The following is a 23,407-nucleotide window of genomic DNA, read 5'->3' as shown; positions in this document are numbered from 1 at the left end:
CCCCAACCCTAACCTAATCCTAAACCTAACCTAACCTAACCCCTAAACCCTAACCCAACCCTAACCCTAACCCTCTTCCATTTTTTAGTCCCTACGCACCGAAAAAAACCCTAAACCAAACCCTAACCAACCCCCACCCTCACCCTCACCCTGACCCTAACCCTAACCCTAACCCTAACCCTAACCCTATGATCAAGTGATCAAGTGTCAAGTGATCTCTCTCCTGCCATCCATCTCCATCCTCTGACGAACAGAGGCTAGGGACACCATTCTTACCCATCCTGGCTAATAGCCATTTATGGACTTAGCCACCATGAATTTATCCAGTCCCCTTTTAAACATTGTTATAGTCCTAGCCTTCACAACCTCCTCAGGTAAGGAGTTCCACAAGTTGACTGTGCGCTGCGTGAAGAAGAACTTCCTTTCATTTGTTTTAAACCTGCTGCCTATTAATTTCATTTGGTGACCCCTAGTTCTTGTATTATGGGAATAAGTAAATAACTTTTCCTTATCCACTTTCTCAACATCACTCATGATTTTATATACCTCTATCATGTCCCCCCTTAGTCTTCTCTTTTCCAAACTGAAGAGTCCTAGCCTCTTTAATCTTTCCTCATATGGGACCCTCTCTAAACCCCTAATCATTTTAGTTGCTCTTTTCTGAACCTTTTCTAGTGCTAGAATATCTTTTTGAGGTGAGAGACCACATCTGTACACAGTATTCGAGGTGTGGGCGTACCATGGATTTATATAAGGGCAATAATATATTCTCAGTCTTATTCTCTATCCCCTTTTTAATGATTCCTAACATCCTGTTTGCTTTTTTGACCGCCTCTGCACACTGCGTGGACATCTTCAGAGAACTATCCACGATAACTCCAAGATCTTTTCCTGACTCGTTGTAGCTAAATTAGCCCCCATCATGTTGTATGTATAGTTGGGGTTATTTTTCCAATGTGCATTACTTTACATTTATCCACATTAAATTTCATTTGCCATTTTGTTGCCCAATCACTTAGTTTTGTGAGATCTTTTGAAGTTCTTCACAATCTGCTTTAGTCTTAACTATCTTGAGTAGTTTAGTATCATCTGCAAACTTTGCCCCTCACTGTTTACCCCTTTCTCCAGATCATTTATGAATAAATTGAATAGGATTGGTCCCAGGACTGACCCTTGGGAACACCACTAGTTACCCCTCTCCATTCTGAGAATTTACCATTAATTCCTACCCTTTGTTCCTGTCCTTTAACCAGTTCTCAATCCATGAAAGGACCTTTCCTTTTATCCCATGACAGCTTAATTTACGTAGAGCCTTTGGTGAGGACCTTGTCAAAGGCTTTCTGGAAACCTAACTACACTATGTCCACGGATCCCCTTGTCCACATGTTTGTTGACCCTTCAAAGAACTCTAATAGATTAGTAAGACACGATTTCTCTTTACAGAAACCATGTTGACTATTGCTCAAGAGTTTATGTTTTTCTATGTGTCTGACAATTTTATTCTTTACTATTGTTTCAACTAATTTGCCCGGTACCGACGTTAGACTTACCGGTCTGTAATTGCCGGGATCACCCCTAGAGCCCTTTTTTAAATATTGGCGTTACATTAGCTAACTTCCAGTCATTGGGTACCGAAGCCGATTTAAAGGACAGGTTACAAACCTTAGTTAATAGTTCCACAACTTCACATTTGAGTTCTTTCAGAACTCTTGGGTGAATGCCATCTGGTCCCGGTGACTTGTTAATGTTGAGTTTATCAATTAATTCCAAAACCACCTCTAGTGACACTTCAATCTGTGACAGTTCCTCAGATTTGTCACCTACAAAAGCCAGCTCAGGTTTGGGAATCTCCCTAACATCCTCAGCCGTGAAGACTGAAGCAAAGAATCCATTTAGTTTCTCATAATGACTTTATCGTCTTTAAGCGCTCCTTTTGAATTTTGATCATCAAGGAGCCCCACTGGTTGTTTAGCAGGCTTCCTGCTTCTGATGTACTTAAACATTTTGTTATTACCTTTGGAGTTTTTGGCTAGCCGTTCTTCAAACTCCTCTTTGGCTTTTCTTATTACACTCTTGCACTTAAGTTGGCAGTGTTTGTGCTCCTTTCTATTTGCCTCACTAGGATTTGACTTCCACTTTTTAAAGGAAGTCTTTTTATCTCTCACTGCTTCTTTTACATGGTTGTTAAGCCACGGTGGCTCTTTTTTAGTTCTTTTACTGTTTTTCTTAATTTGGGGTATACATTGAAGTTGGGCCTCTATTATGGTGTCTTTAAAAGGGCCCACGCAACTTGCAGGGATTTCACTTTAGTAACTCTACCTTTTAACTTTTGTCTAACTAACCCCCTCATTTTTGTATAGTTCCCCCTTGTGAACATAAAGGCCACAGTGTTGGGCAGTTGAGATGTTCTTCTCACCACAGGGATGTTGAATGCTATTGTATTATGGTCACTATTTCCAAGCGGTCCTGCTATAGTTACCTCTTGGACCAGCTCCTGCGCTCCACTCAGGATTAAATCTAGAGTCGCCTCTCCCCTTGTGGGTTCCCGTACCAGCTGCTCCATGAAGCAGTCATTTAAAGTATTGAGAAATTTTATCTCTGCATTTCGTCCTGAAGTGAAATGTTCCCAGTCAATATGGGGATAATTGAAATCCCCCACTATTATTGGGTTCTTAATTTTGATAGCCTCTCTAATTTCCCTTAGCATTTCATCATCACTATTACTGTCCTGGTCAGGTGGTCGATAATAGATCCCTACTGTTATATTTTTACTAGAGCATGAAATTTCTATCCATAGAGACTCTATGGAACCTGTGGATTCGCTTAAGATTTTTACTTCATTTGAATCTACACTTTCTTTAACATATAGTGCCACTCCTCCCCCTGCACGGCCTGTTCTGTCCTTCCGATATATTTTGTACCCTGGAATGATTGTGTCCCATTGATTGCTCTCAGTCCACCAGGTTTCTGTGATGCCTATTATATCTATATCCTCCTTTATCACAAGGCACTCTAGTTCACCCATCTTATTATTTAGACTTCTGGCATTTGTGTACAAGCACTTTAAAAACTTGTCCCTGTTTATTAGCCTGCCTTTTTCTGATGTGTCAGTCCCAGGGTCCCAACATTCCATCGACCCTCCCCATTTTAGGGCTGGGAGCTAGCAACGAAAACATCCCCACTGAATGTCAGTAAGGGGGAAACAGTCCCTTTACATTTTGGACCAGTCACCAGGATCCAGAGGACTATCACCCAGGGTCCCACTATGTCAGCTTCCAGATCCCGAGAGACTGTGGATCACCTGTGACGACAACTGCATCTTAAACTCATTCCTCCTGGTTAAGAAAACCTGGAGACAGTAAAGTATTTTGGGGGTATTCTTTAGTTCTCTTTTGTTCAGTTGTTGCCAAAGTTCCAGTTAGTTAGGGCCTGAGCTTTTTATAGTTCATGATTTTTTCCTTTTCCCATTGTCAGAGAAATTATTTTTGCAAACAGATTTATTTATCTCTTTTGTACACTACACCACACAAGAGAGGTGGGAGGCACATCAACTTCTATCTAACACCTGGTCATAGATCCAGAGGGGTGAAAAAATCTGCTCCTGAAATCAGAATTGTTGCTGGCTTATTTACTCTTGAGTTAACAGGACAGGAAAAAGTTGAGAGGACGAACTGGAGGCACACAAGGTGATGTAACTTGAAATCCAGGCGCTCATTTCCCTGTACTTTTCTTCAGAATCCCAAATTATAAAATGTCTGGATTTCCCTGGTTTCAGAGTAGCAGATGTCTTAGTCTGTATCCGCAAGAAGAACAGGAGTACTTGTGGCACCTTAGAGACTAACAAATTTATTTCAGCATGAGCTTTCGTGAGGATTTCCCTAGTAAATTCTCCAAAGGCCTGATCAGTGTAATCTCCCTGGTCTATTCCCCCACTATATTTCCAGCAGCAGCAGCTGTTATCTGGCAGGTTCACCAACTGAAACTCTCATCTTTCTAAATGTCATCTTGTGTGTATTTCATTTTGTGCTCAGTCAGAGAAGCCAGATGAAGGTAGGGAGTGCGATTGGGCTGGGCATGTGCAGAGTTTAGCAGAACGCTCTACTAGCAAGAGGGAGATCGGTATGATACTTGTTTACATTGCACTCTGTCAGCTGCAGTATTCAGCATTAGTTTCTTGGCCATGTCACTAGGATGGACAAAAATACTTTAGCACTCCGCACATGCAAACCTTCCATCAACATCTGAAGGGATGCATGCCCTGGACCCTGTCTGGTACTGCCCCAGAGATTCATGTAGCTTCCAAACTCATTCATGGTCAGCCTCATGCACTGCTTTCTTCCACCTCTGTAAAAGCATATTATCTTCTTCATTAATGATCTGGATGGTGGGATGGATTGCACCCTTAGCAAGTCTGCAGATGACACTAAGCTGGGGAGAAGAGGTAGATACGGTAGAGGGTAGGGATAGGGTCTAGAGTGACCTAGACAAATTTGAGGATTGGGCCAAAACAAATCTGACGAAGTTCAACAAGGACAAGTGAATAGTCTTGCACTTAGGATGGAAGAATACCATGCACCTGTGGTCACTCTGGCTAGCACAATGGTCCTTAGTAGACTATGCATGTGTCTGTGTGTATACAAGGTTAGTCAATCTGGGGAGGGTGCAATGGTACTATCCCTCTTCAAGTCAGAAATATACACAATTGATCTGCTTTATTCGTTGCTCCTCGACATCAATGAGCTGAGTTGGTATCTAGGCTCTTCAGTCCTTTGGCCAGAAGGATCAGTGGTATGCATGAGAAGAATGGAAGTCTACAGATTCTTCCACACAGAAAGAAAATGCCTTCTGATGGAGCAGCTCCCAAAGCTGTTGGACACTGCTCAAACGGATACAGTCATATACCACTTCAGACAAACATTACTGGGGACTCTGCAGCTTGGTGGCCCTAAACTATGACCCTATTGGCCCTTTCATTACGCCATCTTATTTTTGCCAAGACTTGAGAGGAGCATAATTTTTCTAGGTGATTACAAGGTACCTTACAAGGTACCCATATAGCAGGGAGCTACTTTTCTTTTATTGTCATAGAGTTAGTGACATCACTAACACTTAAGAGAATGAAAACCTCCACTCAGGAATTGTCCATTAGATAAATGCTTATTTTTATTTGCAAGTATTAATAACCATGTAAGACACGCAGTCATTTGGCATCACAAACTGTCAAAAGTCTAATGCAGATACTGTCTTTGTTGCAAAGCTCTAAATACTGTCATTTTGCAGTGCTTTTACTACTAAAGGAAACATTCAAAAAAGTAGCCATCCAGCCTCCTTAAAATTCTGGTCCAAGCTTGTTAAATTTTTATTTGTGTGGCAATACCGCCCTCCCCCCCCCCCCGGCTAAGTTTTTTTTCATTTCTGGACTTCAACATTAAGGCAAGTTTTGCTGGGTAAGAGTTTAAATCATGAATGCATGTAAAGATGAGAGCTTAAAATAGGATTTCGCCACAGAAGTATTTCTCCCCTCTCACTGTTACAATGTAACTGCCCTCAAACTGGATTACCTGAATTAATTTCATTCAGATTCCGTTCTATTCATTTGCAAAGATGAAGCAGTGAACCTACTACTGAAGGAGAGGCAAGGTTGTTCCAGCTCTTGAAACTGACTTCCAAGCATTCAATGACATTGCTGGGAGCCATCTGCTTCTCCTAGCTACAAGACTGTGTACTGTTTTAGTCAACAAAGCAAACCAATGCAATACAAACAAACCCAACTGAGTAACACATACAACTGCTGTTCTGCGAATCCCAGAGGTTCTGGTACAAATTATTTTTCAACAGCATCAAATAGCAATAGTTATTTCCCTACTTGTTTTATTTTAAATAGCACTTTTTTTACATTAACCCCTTTTCATAAATATGCTTTTTTCAAGTATGCTCAATTCTTAAAAGAAATGATGTAACCACAGAGCATTGTAAAATGTGCCCTTTTACCTTTTATGTTCTGCACACTAGGTTATGCTGTATTCTGCTAAAATCTTAAACTTCTATATCTTAGCTACATTCACTCCATTTGTTTCCCCCATACGCTTAGAATTTGTATCTGAAATGAGACCTAACCTTGTATTTCCCAATCCCAGTGAAAACTTTTCTGGCATCATCTTATTTCTAGTTGAATATTCTCTTAAGTTTGAGAATCTGGTTTTGATCTCGTGTGAAGTGCAGGACTACAGCTGACTAATTCTGTAAATAGACTGTAATCGTACTTTTTGGAAATGAACTGTAGTGTAACACATGGTTCTCAAAAATCAGCTACAAGACAAAATCTTCCATATATTCATTGTTATGCCTCTAAAACACCTTCATTGAGAATTCTAACTTTTTCAATGCAACATGTTTTCTTTTTAAAAAGTTACCACTAACTATGCATTGCAGAAAGGCTCATTAAAACAAAGAGGTATTCATTTGTGTGTAGAAAAGTAAAATATACCTTTGAAAAAAAAACAGATTTAAGCAAATCCATTTTTTATAGTAAAACTTACTTTTAAGAATTGAATTTACCTTCAGCTTTGAGACTAATGCACTCGTTTTTTGTCTAAAATGTGTGTGTATATATACATAAAAAAGCCACGTGCTTAACAAAGATTATACTTGACCATAGTCTCAGGTAAACTGTTTGTTTTTAAATTGCAAAGCCAAGACAGCTGCTTATTAACTCTAACATTGTCCTATGGTAACTTTAATTTGGCATTTGGTTCTTACGTGTGCAGTAGACGAATAAAGCATTATGCATCAAAAGTCCAATAATATCATATCAATAAAAATCATAAAGCAGCTCAGACACATTTAACCCAAATTTTTACAACAGCAAAAGCTTGAAAATCAACTTCAAAAAGCTTGTTTTTACTCATGTAAAAATATGAACAACCTGAAAGTGATCAACTAATGAATGGAACTGTATCAGTGGTTACTAAACACACCACTCCCTCCGGGATATTACTGAGCCATCTATATGTCCCCACCCATGTACTTCCTTCCCAGTGTTCCTCCTTCATAATAATCCATTGGTCTTTCATACTGTTTTTGTGATCTGTTAGTATTGTCTAAAGTGTTTCATCTGGTTTGTCTGGGTCTTCTAAATCACTGTTTGATGTTAAAACTTCCAGTGAAATGTCTATTACTTCTTTTATAATGTCAGGAGAAGAGTCTACATCATTTGGTTGGAAAACAGCTATTTGAGACTCTTCATCCATATCTAATGGTATATTGCGGGTCCTAACAAAGTAGTAACGATGGCGTTTCCGTATTCTCCTATAGCAGAAAACTCCAACCCAAACACTTACAACTATCAGAAAGAGAGCCCCACCCACAGCACTAGCAATGCTGATACCCCGATTGCCAGCAATGCTGGGAGACAAGGTTGATGTTGGAAAATGCATTAGTTCTGGTTCTGTTGCTGAAGCTCTGATGCCATCAGTTGAAGAATGCCATGGAACCGTGGGTGGTTGAGTAATAGTAGTAGGAGGATCTAATGGAAAGAGGAATGGGGTAGACAAGACACAGAAAAGGCCAAGAATGTCAATGCAAGCTAAATCAGTAGAGGGTTTATAAGAAGCCACATTGATGAATATGTAAATATGTTGCTCTCTACCAATGGACAATAGTTTTTCATTCTTAAATTTCTAAGAAGTTTGAGCAATTATAAAGTACTTTTGCAATACAGATGATAAGTTTCTCAACTAATTCTGAGTTGGCTTCTGTGTATTCATTTTGGGCTATACGATAAGCAGAGTGGGGAACTGCATTTGTAGCACAAAAGCAATCACTGTCAAATTTTAAAATAACCATTAATTCTCCTGAAAGAATGGAGAAGTTCCTTTCAGTTTATGTAGATTTTATAGTTGACTACTTCCAACCAGTTTTATCTCATCCATAGAGGATATAATCTACCACAAAACACCAAAACAAAACCAACCACTAACCAATTCCTCAGCCAAAGATAAGAATAATACTGGCAAAGGACAAACAGTATCTTCACTTTTTACTTAAAGTTTTATTAAATTTTGAAATTGTTCAGTTCACTGAAGCGAACTCGTAAAGAATGAAAAACGATACATTATGTGCTAAGTTAGCAGAAAGTAAGTTATTGATTTTAATTATTCTCCCCAAAACCCTGACTGTGTTAATAGAAACTCAACAGCCTAAGTGGGGAACGGTGAAGGAACTCAAAGATAAATTATGTTGTGCAGTCCTTTGGTTATGAATTTCCTTTTAAGAGAAAGTCGTCAGCAGTGTAACAATTCAAGTTTATATTTTAAACTGTTTGAAAAAAAATATTCTACAGAAACCAGTTGAAATCACTAAAAATACTTTTCTGCAGTACGTAATAACTAGTACATTTCCAGAATCTTGATTGGTTTAAATTGTTTTTAAGCAATTAAAAAAATTTGAAGTTTCCTGTCTCCTTCTTAATGGCACATATTCTGAGTTTTAGCTTGCTCTCAAGGGTATGCACTGAAGCATCACTTAAAATCTGCTGCTGGGGTTGTACAACAAGACCTTTTTTCTTTTGATTCACAGGAGAGTTCTTATTTCCAATGCTACAGGCTATCACCTTCACCTTTGAATGAGGTAAGATGCCTCTTTAGCACATTTCATAAAAGTAACGCAGTCCTGTTTTACAGAAAGGGAAACTGAGGCAGAAACATGTTCTGTCCCTTGTCCAAGGTCACCAAGTGAGTCCACAGCACAGATAGGACAAGAGCTCAGGTCTCCTGAGGCATGACTGTGTCCTATCCACCAGGCCGCACAGTTCCCCATATACATTCTGAATAATAATAATAATGCTGTATGTCTATGTTATAATCAATTAAAACAACACCTTCTTGAGTGGAAACACTATGAATGATATCTTTAAAGAAACAGACTATGCCATTACCTGTGTCTTCAGACCCATCATCATCATCACCATCACCATCAGCTGTATCTTCAGACTCATCATCACCACCAACAACCAATGATGGAGAATCTTGAAATGGAAGAAAAAAAAAGTCACTTGTGCTACTACTACTGGTGTTTTAGTATTTCATTTTCTTGATACCACTACAAGAAACAGTAGATAAAACGCAGTCATTTTTTAAAACCACTATGGAGCAGTCTTTCAAGAGGCAGCCTCCATATGTGAAATGTTGCACCTCCCCCCCCCCATTACATTTCTGGGAGTGATGGACATTTAATTAGGTCTCAAAGGGAAAGAGGGAGAACCTATTTTGTCATCTCTAGACCATTCATTAAATTAATACCCCACTGTCACATCACCTCGTTAGCTCCTCTCTAAGCTACACAACCCCAATCTTTCAAAATCTCTCCTCATATCCAAGTTGCTCCATGTTTCTAGGCACTTTCACTACCCTTCTCTGGCTCTCTTCTTTTTTTGGTTATACCCTTTCTGCAATGGGATATATTCTTTTGGAGACCAAAAGAGTAGATGCCAGGGGAGAGCATATCACTAATATGTAACGGCTTTTTGATATTTTCTGTACTTACCCCTGTCATTTCACACCGCCTAATACCATGTTTGCATTTATTGAGCTGAGAACAAAAGTTGGTAGTTCTTTTTTCCTGAGTGGCTACTGTTAGTTTAGAAACCACCAACCAATAAAATAATACCCTGAAGCCTGTTGTAAGATTTAGCATTATTCTTGCCTCTTATTTTAAATAATCTCCAGCAAACACAAAAGGCATTAGATTATGCATCTGCTTTTACATTTTGATATAGCAGTAAAAGTAACTGGCAGCAGATTTTTAGGCAGTAGGAAATTCTATGAATGTTCAACATGTGGCCAGAAATGTAATGCATCCAATTTAGCCTAAGTCAGGCAGAATATCCTTTGTTCCAAGATGAGTTCTTGCAATTTTTGTATTGTCTTCTATCCAGCTGACTGATAAATACAATGAAAAAGCTAATAAAGTTATGACTGTTCTACAGAATCTGCAGAGACCTGCAGAAATATTCACTGTATAGAAACATAGGAGTTACCATATTGCATTAGATTATTGGGGCATCATACCTAGCATCCTGTGTTTGGCCCAGATTCATTTAAGCATGTGCACAATTTTCAGCATGTGTCTAAGTCCCAGGACTTAAGTCCCACTAAAACCCCATGGGACTTGGTGAAAGTTTTGCACGTGCTTGAGTGCTCTGCTGAACTGGGTCCTTTGACAATATCTGCTAAGAGTCTGATGAAGGCAAGAACATGACCAAATGTGCACTGCTGCTCAAGGGGGAGGGAAGGGGTAAAATTCTTCCTGAGCCTGCATCTTGAAAGCATGAGGTTTGGTAACTCTTATTTTTGTATGCATGATTATAAGGATATTGATATGCTTTAAAACTGGGGGGGGGGGAGCACATTCTTCATTAAATACTATACTTTGACAAGAAATCAAACAGATTTAGTGGACGGTATTTTCCTTTCCTATCGGGGTACGTGTTATTACTGACAGAAAGAAAAGGTCTTTCTCATTTTATTCACAATGCTGAGTCTGTTCAGAAAGACTAGAATCAATGTTTTAAAAATGGGTGTTTAAAGTTAGGAGACTAAATTCATGTTCAAGTGCCTAAAGAAGTGGACTGACTTCAGACGTGCGGAGAGATCCAGACTGGAACTGAATTCAGTGGGAGCTGCTGGGCACACACTACTTTTGAAAAATCAGGTCACTTGTGTCAGCACCTGACTATGATCACAGAACCTTAGCAGCAGGCACTATTTTTGAAAATCTTGGCCTGGGGTTTTCAAAAGCTGCATTTTAGTACTGTGAGAAAAGAGCAAGTACTAGTAACCTGAGATCCTGTCCTGCCAGGACTCCACTCACCCATCAGCTCCAAGGGCAGTTCTGTGCATAGGAGGATTGCAGAACTGGAGTATCAATAACTGGCATGCAGGATCAATTCTGAAGATTGTTTTGTTTAAGATGGATGTAAGTGTTAATGTTTGCAGGAGGGAAATGGGGCTACCCCTTCTTAACTAGCAATGTGCTGAGTCCCACCCACACCCAAGGTCCTGTGTTTTAAAGACGAAGCTTAAAAGGTTTTAAGTCTATTCATACACAAATCTATTCTTTAATTAACCTATATTGTACAGGGCAATAACTTTGAACCTGATTTCCAAACCACTGTAATGAAAAAGTTGATTCATTTTACTCCTTGTGGTGGAGGGTGTGCACCTCACACAGGCACAGAAAGGGCTAATATGGACCTGAGAAGTCAGTTATGGTACCTGGCTGCACCTGGAGGGAAAATCAGGCTTAACCGATCATGAAGCCCAGCTGAGCAGGAGAAAGCTGGTTAGTACAACACCAAGAAGTTAAGAGCAGAAGAGAGTTGCTGGGAGAGAATGCACAGTCACTCTCTCTAGGAACAGCGGAAGAAATCTGGAGGGAGGAGAGAATAAACCCTGGGATCCTAACCCTGAAAGAAGGGAAGTTGTAGGGAAGAAAGGCTCAGAGAGGCTGGGTAGGAAGAGGCCCAGGAAAACACCAGCAAGGGGACTATGTAAACCGTGGCTGACAATTATAGGGTCCCTGGCCTGGAACCCAGTGTAGAGGGGAGTGCCTGGGTTCCCCTCCCCACCACTGGCAAGCGGCATGAGCAGAGCCAGGGGCCAGAGACTTCGGGTGTAGTGGAAGAATGACTTAGTACGGTAAAAGGTTAGCGACAAATTTTCAAAAGTGGGTACCTCCATTTTTGAGTGTCCAATTTGACATACCCAGGCCAATGTTCTCAAAAGGTATTTTAGGCACCTAAATACCATGGAGGATCTGGGCCCAGTTTACTGAAATGCTTAGCACTCACAACTCCAAAGGAAATAAAGGGAGATATGGGCACTTTGAACCTAGGTGACCCAAAATCAGGAGCTACTTTGAAAATCAGGCCTTAATCAAGGGGTTCTCAAACTGGGGGTTGTGACCCCTCAGAGAGTCGTGATGTTATTACATGGGGGTCCCGAGATGTTACCTCCAGCCCCACACATTGCTTTGCCTCCAGCATTTATAATGCTGTTAAATATACAAAATGTGTTTTAATTTATAAGGGGGTCCACACTCAGAGGCTTGCTGTGTAAAAAGTTTGAGAACCACTGCCTTAATCTATTTAATCAGGGTTATCATCAACTAATGACACTGATGTTTATCCAACCACCTGTCCAGCAGTTTTCAATAACGATGGGTGTTCTTAGCTAATTATCTAGTCATTACTTGTCAGAAACAGAGACATTCTGGTACCCTGGAGTTCAGTAATCTATGTTTGGAGCAGCTTATGGTCCTCCAGCTCTAATTATCTTAATCAGGCTAAAAGGGTTAGACAAATGACAGTAGTGGTTTCATTGACACATATTTGTTTGAAAGTTCTGATATCGTCCATTTAATGCCATTGAAAACCAGGAGCCCATTTCCACTAGAATGAGAAGGGGACACAGCACATACTTGGGGCACGTACTCTGGATGACAACACACAGACTCCACATGAAGCGGTCAAGTGGAGACCAACTGGTGTGAGGAAATGAGGATGCCCAAGAGAAATGTTATGAAGAACCCTTAGCGGGAAGGGCAAAACAGTCCATCACAACACCACAGAGCAGATGGAAGCAGCAGTTAATGACAGAGGGATGGAAGGGGCCAGAGGGAATAAAATGTACATTTTTAACAGTGAAAGTAATTAACTGCTGGAACAATTTACCAAGGGTTGTGGTGGATTCTCCCTCACTGGCAATTTTAAAAATCAAGACTGAATGTTCTTCTAAAAGATCTGCTCTAGGAATTATTTTGATGAAGTTCTATGGCCTGTACTATACAGGAGGTAAGATTAGATTATCTCAGTGTCCCTTATGACTTTAGAATCTGTGAAAGTCTGTGTTTCCATCCCGTGTGCCAACATTAGTGCATGAAGGATGTAGTATGTAATAATAAATTTAAGGCCCTAAGATTAAGTACCAGATTCCCATATGGATTGTGTACAAAAATGATATTTCTAAAATGAATCCGCAAAATTATGTCATGTGGTTAGAGAGGAAGTACTGTCTATCAGCTAGAACTGGGGATTAGTAGTCAGGACTCCTATGCCTCAGTGAGCCTCAGTTTACCCATCCATAAAATATCTCAAAGGGGTGTGTATCATTTAAGGTACTTTACCAGGTACTGTGAATTAAACATCTATAAGCATTCGGGGGGATTTTGGTTTTAATCTGTCTAACAGCATTTCCAAAGCTCCCATGATATGAATCTCTAGACTCTAACACTTATGACAGAAAAGTGGTTTCTACTTTTGCCTATTTTGACTTTGCTAGAAATTGAGAGTTCATGTAGAAGCCCGCAGAACATAGAGAACAAATGCAGAACATCAGCTAGAATAAAAAACAAACAAACAAAAATATTTGCATTACAGCACTCACCTGTTACTCTAACTGTAAAGTTACCCAGAACCTCACTGGAATGCCGTGGCTTGCAACTGTACAGCCCAGAGTCGTCAGATGACACATTAATGATCTTCAACAACTTTTGTCCAATATGAGTTCTGTTGGTAGGTGCAATCCCAATGCCATCTTTGAACCAGAAAACTGACATGGAAGAGCCCTGGGTGTTACAGGAAAGTTCAAGGGTATCTCCACTTCCAAACACCAATTCCTCTAAAACAGCAGTCTCATTCCCCGGATATTCTGTGATGGAGAAGAAAATAAATAACTCAATAAAAAAGGCATCAAACAACAATCAAAGAGCCTGGCATGACTGATGACAGCAGCCATAGCACCGCTAATCTCATGAGGAAAACTGCAGAAATGCCATCAATTGGTGACAAGCAATGGTTTCCCTTAGTCAGATAACAGCAGTCAGCATTGTACAGGTGCGGTTTAGACCAAGTACAGGCAGTCCTTGGACTTACAACACAATTGGTTCCTGAAAATCACGTCTTAAGTCAAAAACTTTGTAACTTGAATTTCCCATAGGAATGTCGGATTGAGCATCATAAAATTAAAACCAACGACATAAAGTCGAAACACTGACAATTTATAAACATCCTAAGTGCCGTTTGTCATAACTTGAACGTCATATAGTCAAGGACTGCTGGTACTTTAACAATAGCTCACTGAGAGATACTGATGGCACCAAATCCTGCTTGCTTTACTCACTGTGAGTGGCGGCAATGAAGTGAATGAAACTCAAGCAAAGTTGCAGTACGAAAACAGTAGGTGCTGTCAGTGATAAAATGTTTCTGGAATGATTGCCACCAGGTTTACAACTTGTTCCCGAGAGCCTCACATTGCAGTATGCCAAGGGTCAACAGGACTGAAGCAGGACTGGGCAGGATTGGGCTTTTTAGTTTGTTTTTTTGCAGTTGTGTCAGCATTGCCACTACAAAGCCTTCTCTCATTTTGCGATCTGTGTTTCAGCTACAGACGTTTTCTGTAAACTGAAGCTCACTACATTAGGTATCAGGCCTGGGGCCGTTTCGCTTTCTTCAATTAAACAAAATGTTATTTTGGCCAATTTTAAATTAAGTTGCTTTTTTTTTAAAAAAAAAGAAAAGACAAACAGTTCCTGAGGGAGGATGATTCTGGCTCCCTTATTTGTTTATATTATGGCAAGTTCTACCGCTGCTGCTGCTGCTGTCCTCTGCCCAGAGCTTCCCAGTCCTGCTGCTTGTCAGAATTAAGCCCTGCCCTTCTCCTGATCCCCCAGCCAGCAGGAAGGCAAAAAAAAATCACTAGAATAGCAGTCATCTATATTCAATCATGATGTTCCAAACCACAAGAGCCTGTAGCGACAATACTGCAGCATATTGGGCAGTTACGGTAGTAGAATGCTGTCGTGTTTAATTTTATATGAGATGGGGACAAAAGAAAAGAAGTTTAAAGCCTAGATGTTTCCCACAGGTAACCTGTCTGTTTAACATCCATCAATTTTAATAACAGTTATACATACACATTGAGACTGCAATTCCAGGGTCTGATTTTGCATTGACACTGATTTTACACTAGTGAAACTATTTACTTCAACAGAGTTACTCCTGGTTTACACCAATTAATGAGAAGAATCAGTAAACTGCCACTGAACCTTAGGGTGAAATCCTGGCCCCGCTGACATCAATTGTGACACTCCCACTGACGTTAATGGAACTAGGATTTCACTCTCCATCATTCAAAGAATGATCCAAACCTATGACACAAATACACCTTAAATTTGGCTCAGCTTCAGGTCCTTGTCCAGATCTGCAGAAGTTCAGGTTTGGTTTTTTAATTGGACATCAGTGGATCAGAGCTGGTGTGCTCAATGCAGCTAAACCAGTTGACATTAGCTGAAGATCTGGGCCTGTATCTTTAGATTGTCCTGTGGCAATTCAGTGTTATGATTAGAGCCAGTCAAAAAATTGGCCTCCCCTGAATATTTTTCATTTGCAGTGGACATTTGAATACTAAAACATTTCAGCCATAAACTTAAATACTTTAATTTCTAAGTGCTGCTCGGTTGTTTTATGTGAGTTGTAGTAGGTCAGGTGCCGCATGTTCCCATTCTTCTTTATAGGCTTCGTGCTCAGACTACATACCCATGATGCACTATGGTCTCCACTCTTGGAGCAGGAGATGGTACATCATGTGAGTCACTGGCCATAGCCTCTCATGGGAGATGTCATCTGGCTGGGAGCCTGGCCCATAGAGGAAAATGTGAACATGAGACAACTGAACTAGAATCCCCAGAGGCACTGCAGCAACATTCACAAACTGAAATATTTCAGTTGTCTGGTGTTCAGTTTTTTGATGAAAAAAATAAGTTTCTGCAGAAAGCACACACTTGGTGTGAAAAAATTCATTTTGTCAAAAACCCAGTTTCCCACTGAACAACAGCTTTGAGGGAAAACTGCTCACTGACATCAGACCTGAGAGATCCCTGGGCAGAACACAGTGGAGGAAAAGAAACATTGCTAGCCAGTTAAAGATGGCTTTTCCGTTTTAACTGTGAATTTCCTTGTTTTTGCTGGTTTGCACCACAATCCAAGGATTACTTCAATAGCGCTAACTTCTGGCCTGCAGTGTAACCCCACATATAACCTGCCTTGACAGAACAAGGAGTAATGGTCTCAAGTTGCAGTGGGGGAGGTTTAGGTTGGACATTAGGAAAAACTTTTTCACTCAGAGAGTGGTGAAGCACTGGATTGTGTTGCCTAGGGAGGTGGTGGAATCCCCTTCCTTAGAGGTTTTTACGGTCATGCTACACAAAGCCCTGGCTGGGCTGATTTAGTTGGGAATTGGTCCTGCTTTGAGCAGGAGGTTGGACTAGATGACCTCCTGAGGTCCCTTCCAACCCTGATATTCTATGATTCTATGATATAGCTTCACACTTACAAGCCTGAGTCCTGTTCTTTGTCTACTGACTTGATGGAAGTTCTTGCTAATTTATCCATTAAAAACAAACCTCAGGCAGCTGCACAATTCATCCATATAAAATACACGGGTTTACCCAAGTTGTTTGCCAAGTGATCAAGACTTGTATATTTGGGCTTTTATATCATAAATTGTGACAAACTAGTTTTACACAAGCCATTTTGGAGTTACTGTAATAAAGGACACATTTACCCTACGCTCTGGACTGGCCACAGCTGGGATCTGGTCTCTGCTGTAGCCACAGCACCCTCATCTGTCATTTCTGACAGCTTTGTTTTGATGAGGGTTGTTAGGACGGTACCTTGCCCTTTCCCCTGCAATGCTGCCCGACTGGATCTCAACTGAATTACTTAGCTATATCCATTTTAACCCATATGGACAATGGAAAATTGACAGGTCTGTTTTTCCAGGCTTCTTTTCTAGTTTGCTCATAGATTCAGACTTTAAGGCCAGAAGAGATTATTGTGATCATCTAGTCTGATGTCCTGCACATTGCAAGCAACAGAACCTCACTCACCCACTCCATCATTAGATCCCTAACCTCCGCCTGAGTCACTGAAGTCCTCAAATCATGGTTTAAAGACTTTGAGTTACAGAGAATCCACCATTTACACTAGTTTAAATCTGCAAGTAATCCGTGCCTCATGCTGCCAAGGAAGGCGAACCCCACCCCCATTCCCCCATCCGGTGGTCTCTGTCAATCTGACATGAGCGAAAATTCCTTCCCTACCGCAAATATGGTCAACAGTTACACCCTGAGCATGTGGGCAACACCACCAACCAGACACTTGGCAAAGACTTCTTTGTAGTAACTCAGAAGCCTCCCCATCTAGTGTCCAGCATTAGAGATATTTACTACTGGCGGTCACAGATCGGCTACATGCCATTGTAGGCAGTTTCTCTGGTCTTCTTTCCTGTGAAGTGCCTAGCACAACTTTGGGAACTGTCAAAACAATCATTAGTTTCACTCCGGGCTCTCTAGTCTTGCAACATCTGTTACTATTGTTATTTATTTGTACTATTGCAGGACCTAGAGGTCTCAATAGTGACTGCAGCCTGACACAGGAAGAGGGACTACCCCTGCCACAAAGAGCTTACAATTGAAACAATAAAAGACAAGCGTGGCAGACTGGAAGTGTTGCACAGATGAGACACTGAGGCACAGCTGGGTTTAGCCTGCAGGTGCTGGGAGGTGTTGGTGGCCTATGATATACAAGAGGTCAGACTGAATGGATGATCTGGTAGTCTCTTCTTGCCTTGAAACTACAACTTTCAGAGTGACTTGCCCAAGGTCAAAGGGGAAGTTTATGGGCACAGCCAGAAAATGAATTCAGATCCCCTTAGTCCCAGTCCAGTGCCTTAACCACAAGACCATCCTCACTCCAAAGAGAATACCATTGTCAATGCCCTTTCTTTCAATAAACTTTCATGAACTATTTCTATTACAATTAGGTCATAAAACTCCTCCCCACCCCCAAAAGAAAAAAATTAATTTGGAACCTAAATGACCTAACACTGTCTCTTCAAAATCCACACACAGTTACAAACAAATACTTTCGGAGGTATAAATTATCACAAGGGTTAAGGGAGCTCGCCAACAGTGCTAGAATTAGTGAGTATGAAGCTTTAATGGGTTCTTATAAAGAAGGAGGTAATTTAGGTTTTGTACTCCCATGATATGACTAAAAATTCAACCATTTCTTAGTTTAGCCAAAGCAGTAATGAGCAGAGAATTACCAAGAGACACTTCTAATGAAGATCAGCTCTTGTAGTAATGTATGTCACTGCTAGAAAGAAAAAGATGCAATTTTCAGACTGGTTAGAATTAAAAAAAGAAAGAAATATGCTACAAGAGCTAATAAAGAAATGTTTTCTATAATAAAAAGCAGCTGGCTCAGCTCTTCCAAATGACTGTGTGTGCATCCACTTACAAGATACTTCATATCTCCCTAGTTGCTTGGCACATCCATAGCAACAATTCACTTTCTGTGTGGTTATTGTTCCAATGTTTAAGTATGCCAGTATTTCCATCAGATGTCTACTCCTCTGTAGTGAGACGGTGTGGCTCCCCTCCTGCCCAGCAGAGGGAGCGTCCTTACAGACACCTAAGTGGGCGGAGCCACTGCTGCCTGTTCCCGCCCCCCGGAAGTCAAGGGGCGGGACAGGAAGTATAAAAGCCGGCCGCCAGAGCTCAGTCAGGCCCCAGCCACCACAGGGAGCAGACGTGCCGCCGGGAGCTCGAGACTGGGAGACCTCCAGGACCCAGGGCAGCCACCCAGACTGGCCGGAGCTTCCCCGTGCCTTCTACCTGGAGGAGCCTCTGGAGCCTCCCCAGCCCTGCTGCTACCCAGAGGAGCTGCCCGAGCACGCCTGGCCGGACTTCCCCGAGGAGCTGCCGGACCTGCCACCAAGCCCTGGTCGAGAGGAGCCCATGCTGGTGGACTGGCCTGGAACCAATGCCATGGACCAGGTAGGCCCTGAGGGGGAAACTGGAAGTAGCCCGGGGGTAGCCGACCCCAGTCAGGCTGCAGACACACCTGAACCTATGTCAGTGTGTTGCAGTCAGGATCCCCACTGACCGTCAGCGGTGATAGCCGCTGCTAGGGCCCCGGGCTGGGGTGGAGTGGGTGGGCCTGCGTCCCCCCCGCCACCCCACTCACGGGTGGCAGTCTTCCCCCTCACCCCGGCGCTCAGGCCCAAGGGCCTGAGCCCTGACTGTTTGTTGTCCCGCCCTGATCCAGGGCTTGGCCTGGTCACTATCTTGTATTGTTGCTCAGCCCATGCACCACAGGGCCTGAGGTTCCCTGAACCTTGTACTGTTGCTCAGCCCCTGCACCAGAGGGCCTGAGCTTCCCTGAACTGTGTATTGTTGCTCGGCCCCTGCCCTAGGGCCTGGGCCAAGTTAGTGACCCGTTTGTTTCTGCAGCCCTGAGACAGAGGGCCCTCGCCTTGCGATTCTGTGTTTGTTGCCCAGGAACACCGGGGACCTGCCCGGAGTAGACCGCGTGTAGTGAGCCGGTGTGGCTCCCCTCCACCCTCGGGAGGGTCGAGCCCCGGCATGCACGCTTACATCCTCTTAGGCATCAAAACTCATTTTGGGATGAACCTGGAAACATGTTTTTTAACTCCTGCAGCCATTTTTAAACTGCAGCAGTACAGTGAGAATTGTGTTTCTCTCTAGATCATGCACCTAAAGCTCTGAATCTGACAGTGATGTTTTACGGGATCATTTTACAGTTGCTATGTAACAAGGGACTAAGTGATTCTGCTATTTTACTTTTAAATGGATGATATTTTACTCCTTGAAAACTGGGCAGGTAACATGAAAGATTTTAATAAGCACAGCAGTAATAATACTGTATCTATCCCTTACTTCATTTTAATTCTATAGACAGAAACTCTATAATACTTAATCCAGCCACTATATTTTATCATGCCAAATCTGTTGAGACAACATATTAAGTAGGAACATGGGAGTAAAATACAGCATCAGACCATCTGCCTATTGAGTGTGGTGTCCTGTTTCCAGAGGAAGGTGATTATGCCCATATAGTACTTGGCCAATGGTGTGAAGCTAGTAGTAAGGAAATGTGTTCGTATATACTTAGATGGCCCATATCTTCACAGAATCTCATTGCTCCAAAACAAGCAATGAATTTAACCTCATCACACCCCCGTGAGGAAAGGAAGTATTATCCCTATTTTACAGGCAAATAAGCTAAGGCACAGAGAGATTAACTAATTTCCCCAGGGTCATACAGGAAGCCTATGGCAGAGATGGGAGTAGAAGACCAATCTCTTGCATCTCAGACCAGTTTCATACACATCAGACCATCCCTCCTCTATTAGTAATCACTTTATTCCATCATACTTGAGATTTGACTTCCCTTCTCTTAGGTAACTTCCATACAAGGATTAATAGGGGTCATAATTATCTTGAGGGTAGGGATTGGATACAGAGGGACCTAGATAAATTAGAGGATTGGGCCAAAAGAAATCTAATGAGGTTCAACAAGGATAGGTGCAGAGTCCTGCACTTAGGACGGAAGAATCCCATGCACTGTTACAGACTAGGGACCAAATGGCTAGGAAGCAGTTCTGCAGAAAAGGACCTAGGGATTACAGTGGACGAGAAGCTGGATATGAGTCAACAGTGTGCCCTTGTTGCCAAGAACGCTAATGGCATATGGGGCTGCATTAGTAGGAGTATTCCCCTCTATTCGACATTGGTGAGGCCTCATCTGGAGTACTGTGTCCAGTTTTTGGCCCCACACTACAAGAGGGATGTGGAAAAATTGGAAAAAGTCCAGCGGAGGGAAACAAAAATGATTAAGGGGCTGGAGCACATGACTTATGGAAGAGAGACTGAGGGAACTGTGATTGTTTAGTCTGCAGAAGAGAAGAATGAGGGGGGATTTGATAGCTGCTTTCAACTACCTGAAAGGGGGTTCCAGAGAGGATGGATCTAGACTGTTCTCAGTGGTAGCAGATGACAGAACAAGGAGTAATGGTCTCAAGTTGCAGTGTGGGAGGTCTAGGTGGGATATTAGGAAAAACTACTTCACTACGAGAGTGGTGAAGCACTGGAATGGGTTCCCTAGGAAGGTGGTGGAATCTCCATCCTTAGAGGTTTTTAAGGCCTGGCTTGACAAAGCCCTCGCTGGGATCGTTTAGTTGGAGTTGGTCCTGCTTTGAGCAGGGGGTTGGACTAGATGACCTCCTGAGGTCCCTTCCAACCCTGATATTCTATGATCTGCCCACAGCACTCACTGACTCAATATATAACTGCTATGTGGTAAAATATCCAGGTACCATAGGACAAACTTTTAGCCTTCACTTCAAACATCTTTGCTTTCCTCATTCTAACATCCACTTGTGAATCAGGTTGGAGGTAATTTCTGTTCTAGAAGACACAGGCATAGTGAGTTCTACCATTTCCTGTGTTTTTTTCTCATTATACGGACTGAAAGCTATTTATGTCTTAGGAGGAAAGTCATATAGGTTAAGCTTAATTTATTCCTGCTGAAACTCCACTGAAGTCAATGAAGTTACATTATGGAATTATCGGTCCTGTTATCATCTGCACCTCCTTTCTAGTTAAGGTGGACGCATTTCATACTGCACGAGGCCTCCCACAAAAAGATAGACATGCTGCAATCTTATCAAAGTGTTTGATTAATTTGGTATTGTGAAGAACACACCTTGTTACCTGCAGGGAAGCTAACCTGCTCCACCCACCTTTCACCTGGAATACAACCCATGCCAGGTATGCTCTCCTGTTAAAGTTAATTTATGATCACTCCATGGGAATTGAGCTGAAAATTATACAGATGACTCTGTGGAGCAATGAGAACACAGCTCTGAGGCCCACTCAGCCCTGTGCGTCACATTAGACTTGGCCAGAGGGAGTCAGAGCTGATACAGTCAGCTCTTCTGCCTTCCCCAGCATATAGGGCCTGTAAGGGTGGTTCCAGGAAAGAGACGTGGCCAGAGCACCACCATGTTCTAGCCACCCCCAGCTGGCAGTTGGTCCCGTGAGGTCTATAATCCTACCGAAAAAATTTAGTGCAGCTCTGGCCAGCTCCAGGATCTGGAAGTCTCAAATAGCTCTGACTCTCTCCCCACCCAGCTAATGGCAGAGGCTAATAGACAGAGCTGAGCACTGAGTCCAGGGGTCCAGATTCCAATTCCAATCTCCCGGCAGAGGAAGTCAGGAGTAACTCCATGAAGTCAAGGAAGTGACAGTAGCATCAAAATCAGAGTCAGAGAGAACAGAACCAGGCAAACGCTTGTGCTACCTGATTGTGCTCCTGCTCTTCTTCCTTCCTCCTCCTATTATAAACCCCCTCACTACCGGTGTATGTATCCACACTCCCCAATGCAAGGGCATCCAAGGTTCTCATCAACCAGAGCTACAGAGCGACATGAACACAGCACTGCCATGTTAGCGTGGAGATACTGAATGATTATGTTTCTAAGTGGGTGAGTGAAGTGTGTTTAGGTGTGTCACAGAACATGGAGAAGAAACAGATCCTGCACCAAGCAGCTCCCAATCTACGTCCAGACATCACATTAAAAGTGGTAACACAGAAACAGAGGGGGAGGTGGAAGGGAGAGCAACAGGTTACAGTTAAGCTACCGACAGGCAAGCTGAACTGTATAAAAACAAGAAAAAGCAGCAACCAGCCTCCTGCCCTCACAACGTTTCAAGCACAAGGGGAAAAGAGACTGCCACTAACACAACGTTGCATGTATTGTTAGTATTTTGATTTGGCTCCTTATACCCAAGGATCTCAGAAGGCCTTGCAACAAAAGCTAGGTTCAGCTTCTCAATATCCCTACAAAGTAGGTAAATATTAAATGTACAACATAGGTAGGGAAATTAGGGCACAGGGTGGTTAAGGATTGGAACCTGTTCCCACTGGTGTTAATGGATGTCTTGTCACTGATCTTTATGGAGCAGGACACACACTTGTCAAAGGTCACTAAGGAAGCCTGTTGCAGAGGTATGACAGAACCTCAGTATCTAAACCTCAATCATAACCACAACTTCCTTACTCCCTTTGCCGGACCAGTCCACACAGCTGGGCTGTTGCAAAGGGTACCAGCTAGGCTCCTGGGAAGCTTGCAACAAGATTCAGGCAATTAAGTGAACAAGTAATACAAGAGGTGTAGGAGAAGGAGGGAAATGAAAGTCTTTTTTAACCTTGCTATAAAATCTTTCAAACGTACATCATCATTATAAAGACAAATATTACAAAGATTTAAAGGCTGATTGGGGATATATTTATTGTGTTCCCTCCCTTAATTCCTCCACCTCCTTCCAGAGCAGTTAATCTCCCGCATACTGAGACTTACCTACCTCAGAGAGGTGTTTTGACAATTAGTTAATGTCTACATGTGAGTGCTCTGGATATGTCATGAGACAAACATTTAAACAGTGCAAAGTTCAGCAGGCCTGAATGGAGAAGTTTAGATTT

General features: G+C 42.1%; 1 protein-coding gene across 1 annotated transcript in view; it reads right to left on the bottom strand.

Annotated features, from left to right (window-relative positions):
- Window positions 1-12,525: 12,525 nt before the first annotated feature.
- Window positions 12,526-23,407, bottom strand: part of LOC120375385 (nectin-3-like) — a 31,763-nt gene continuing 20,881 nt past the window's right edge. The window contains exons 6-7 of the mRNA XM_039496006.1: window positions 13,443-13,706; window positions 12,526-12,587 (exon numbers count right to left, since the gene is read on the bottom strand). Coding sequence (XP_039351940.1) covers window positions 12,526-12,587; window positions 13,443-13,706 — 326 coding nt within the window. The remainder of the gene's footprint in view (window positions 12,588-13,442; window positions 13,707-23,407) is intronic.

This window comes from Mauremys reevesii, linkage group 12 (assembly GCF_016161935.1).
Source record: "Mauremys reevesii isolate NIE-2019 linkage group 12, ASM1616193v1, whole genome shotgun sequence".
Classification (NCBI taxonomy): domain Eukaryota; kingdom Metazoa; phylum Chordata; order Testudines; family Geoemydidae; genus Mauremys; species Mauremys reevesii.
This window is presented reverse-complemented; position numbering and strand designations above follow the sequence as displayed.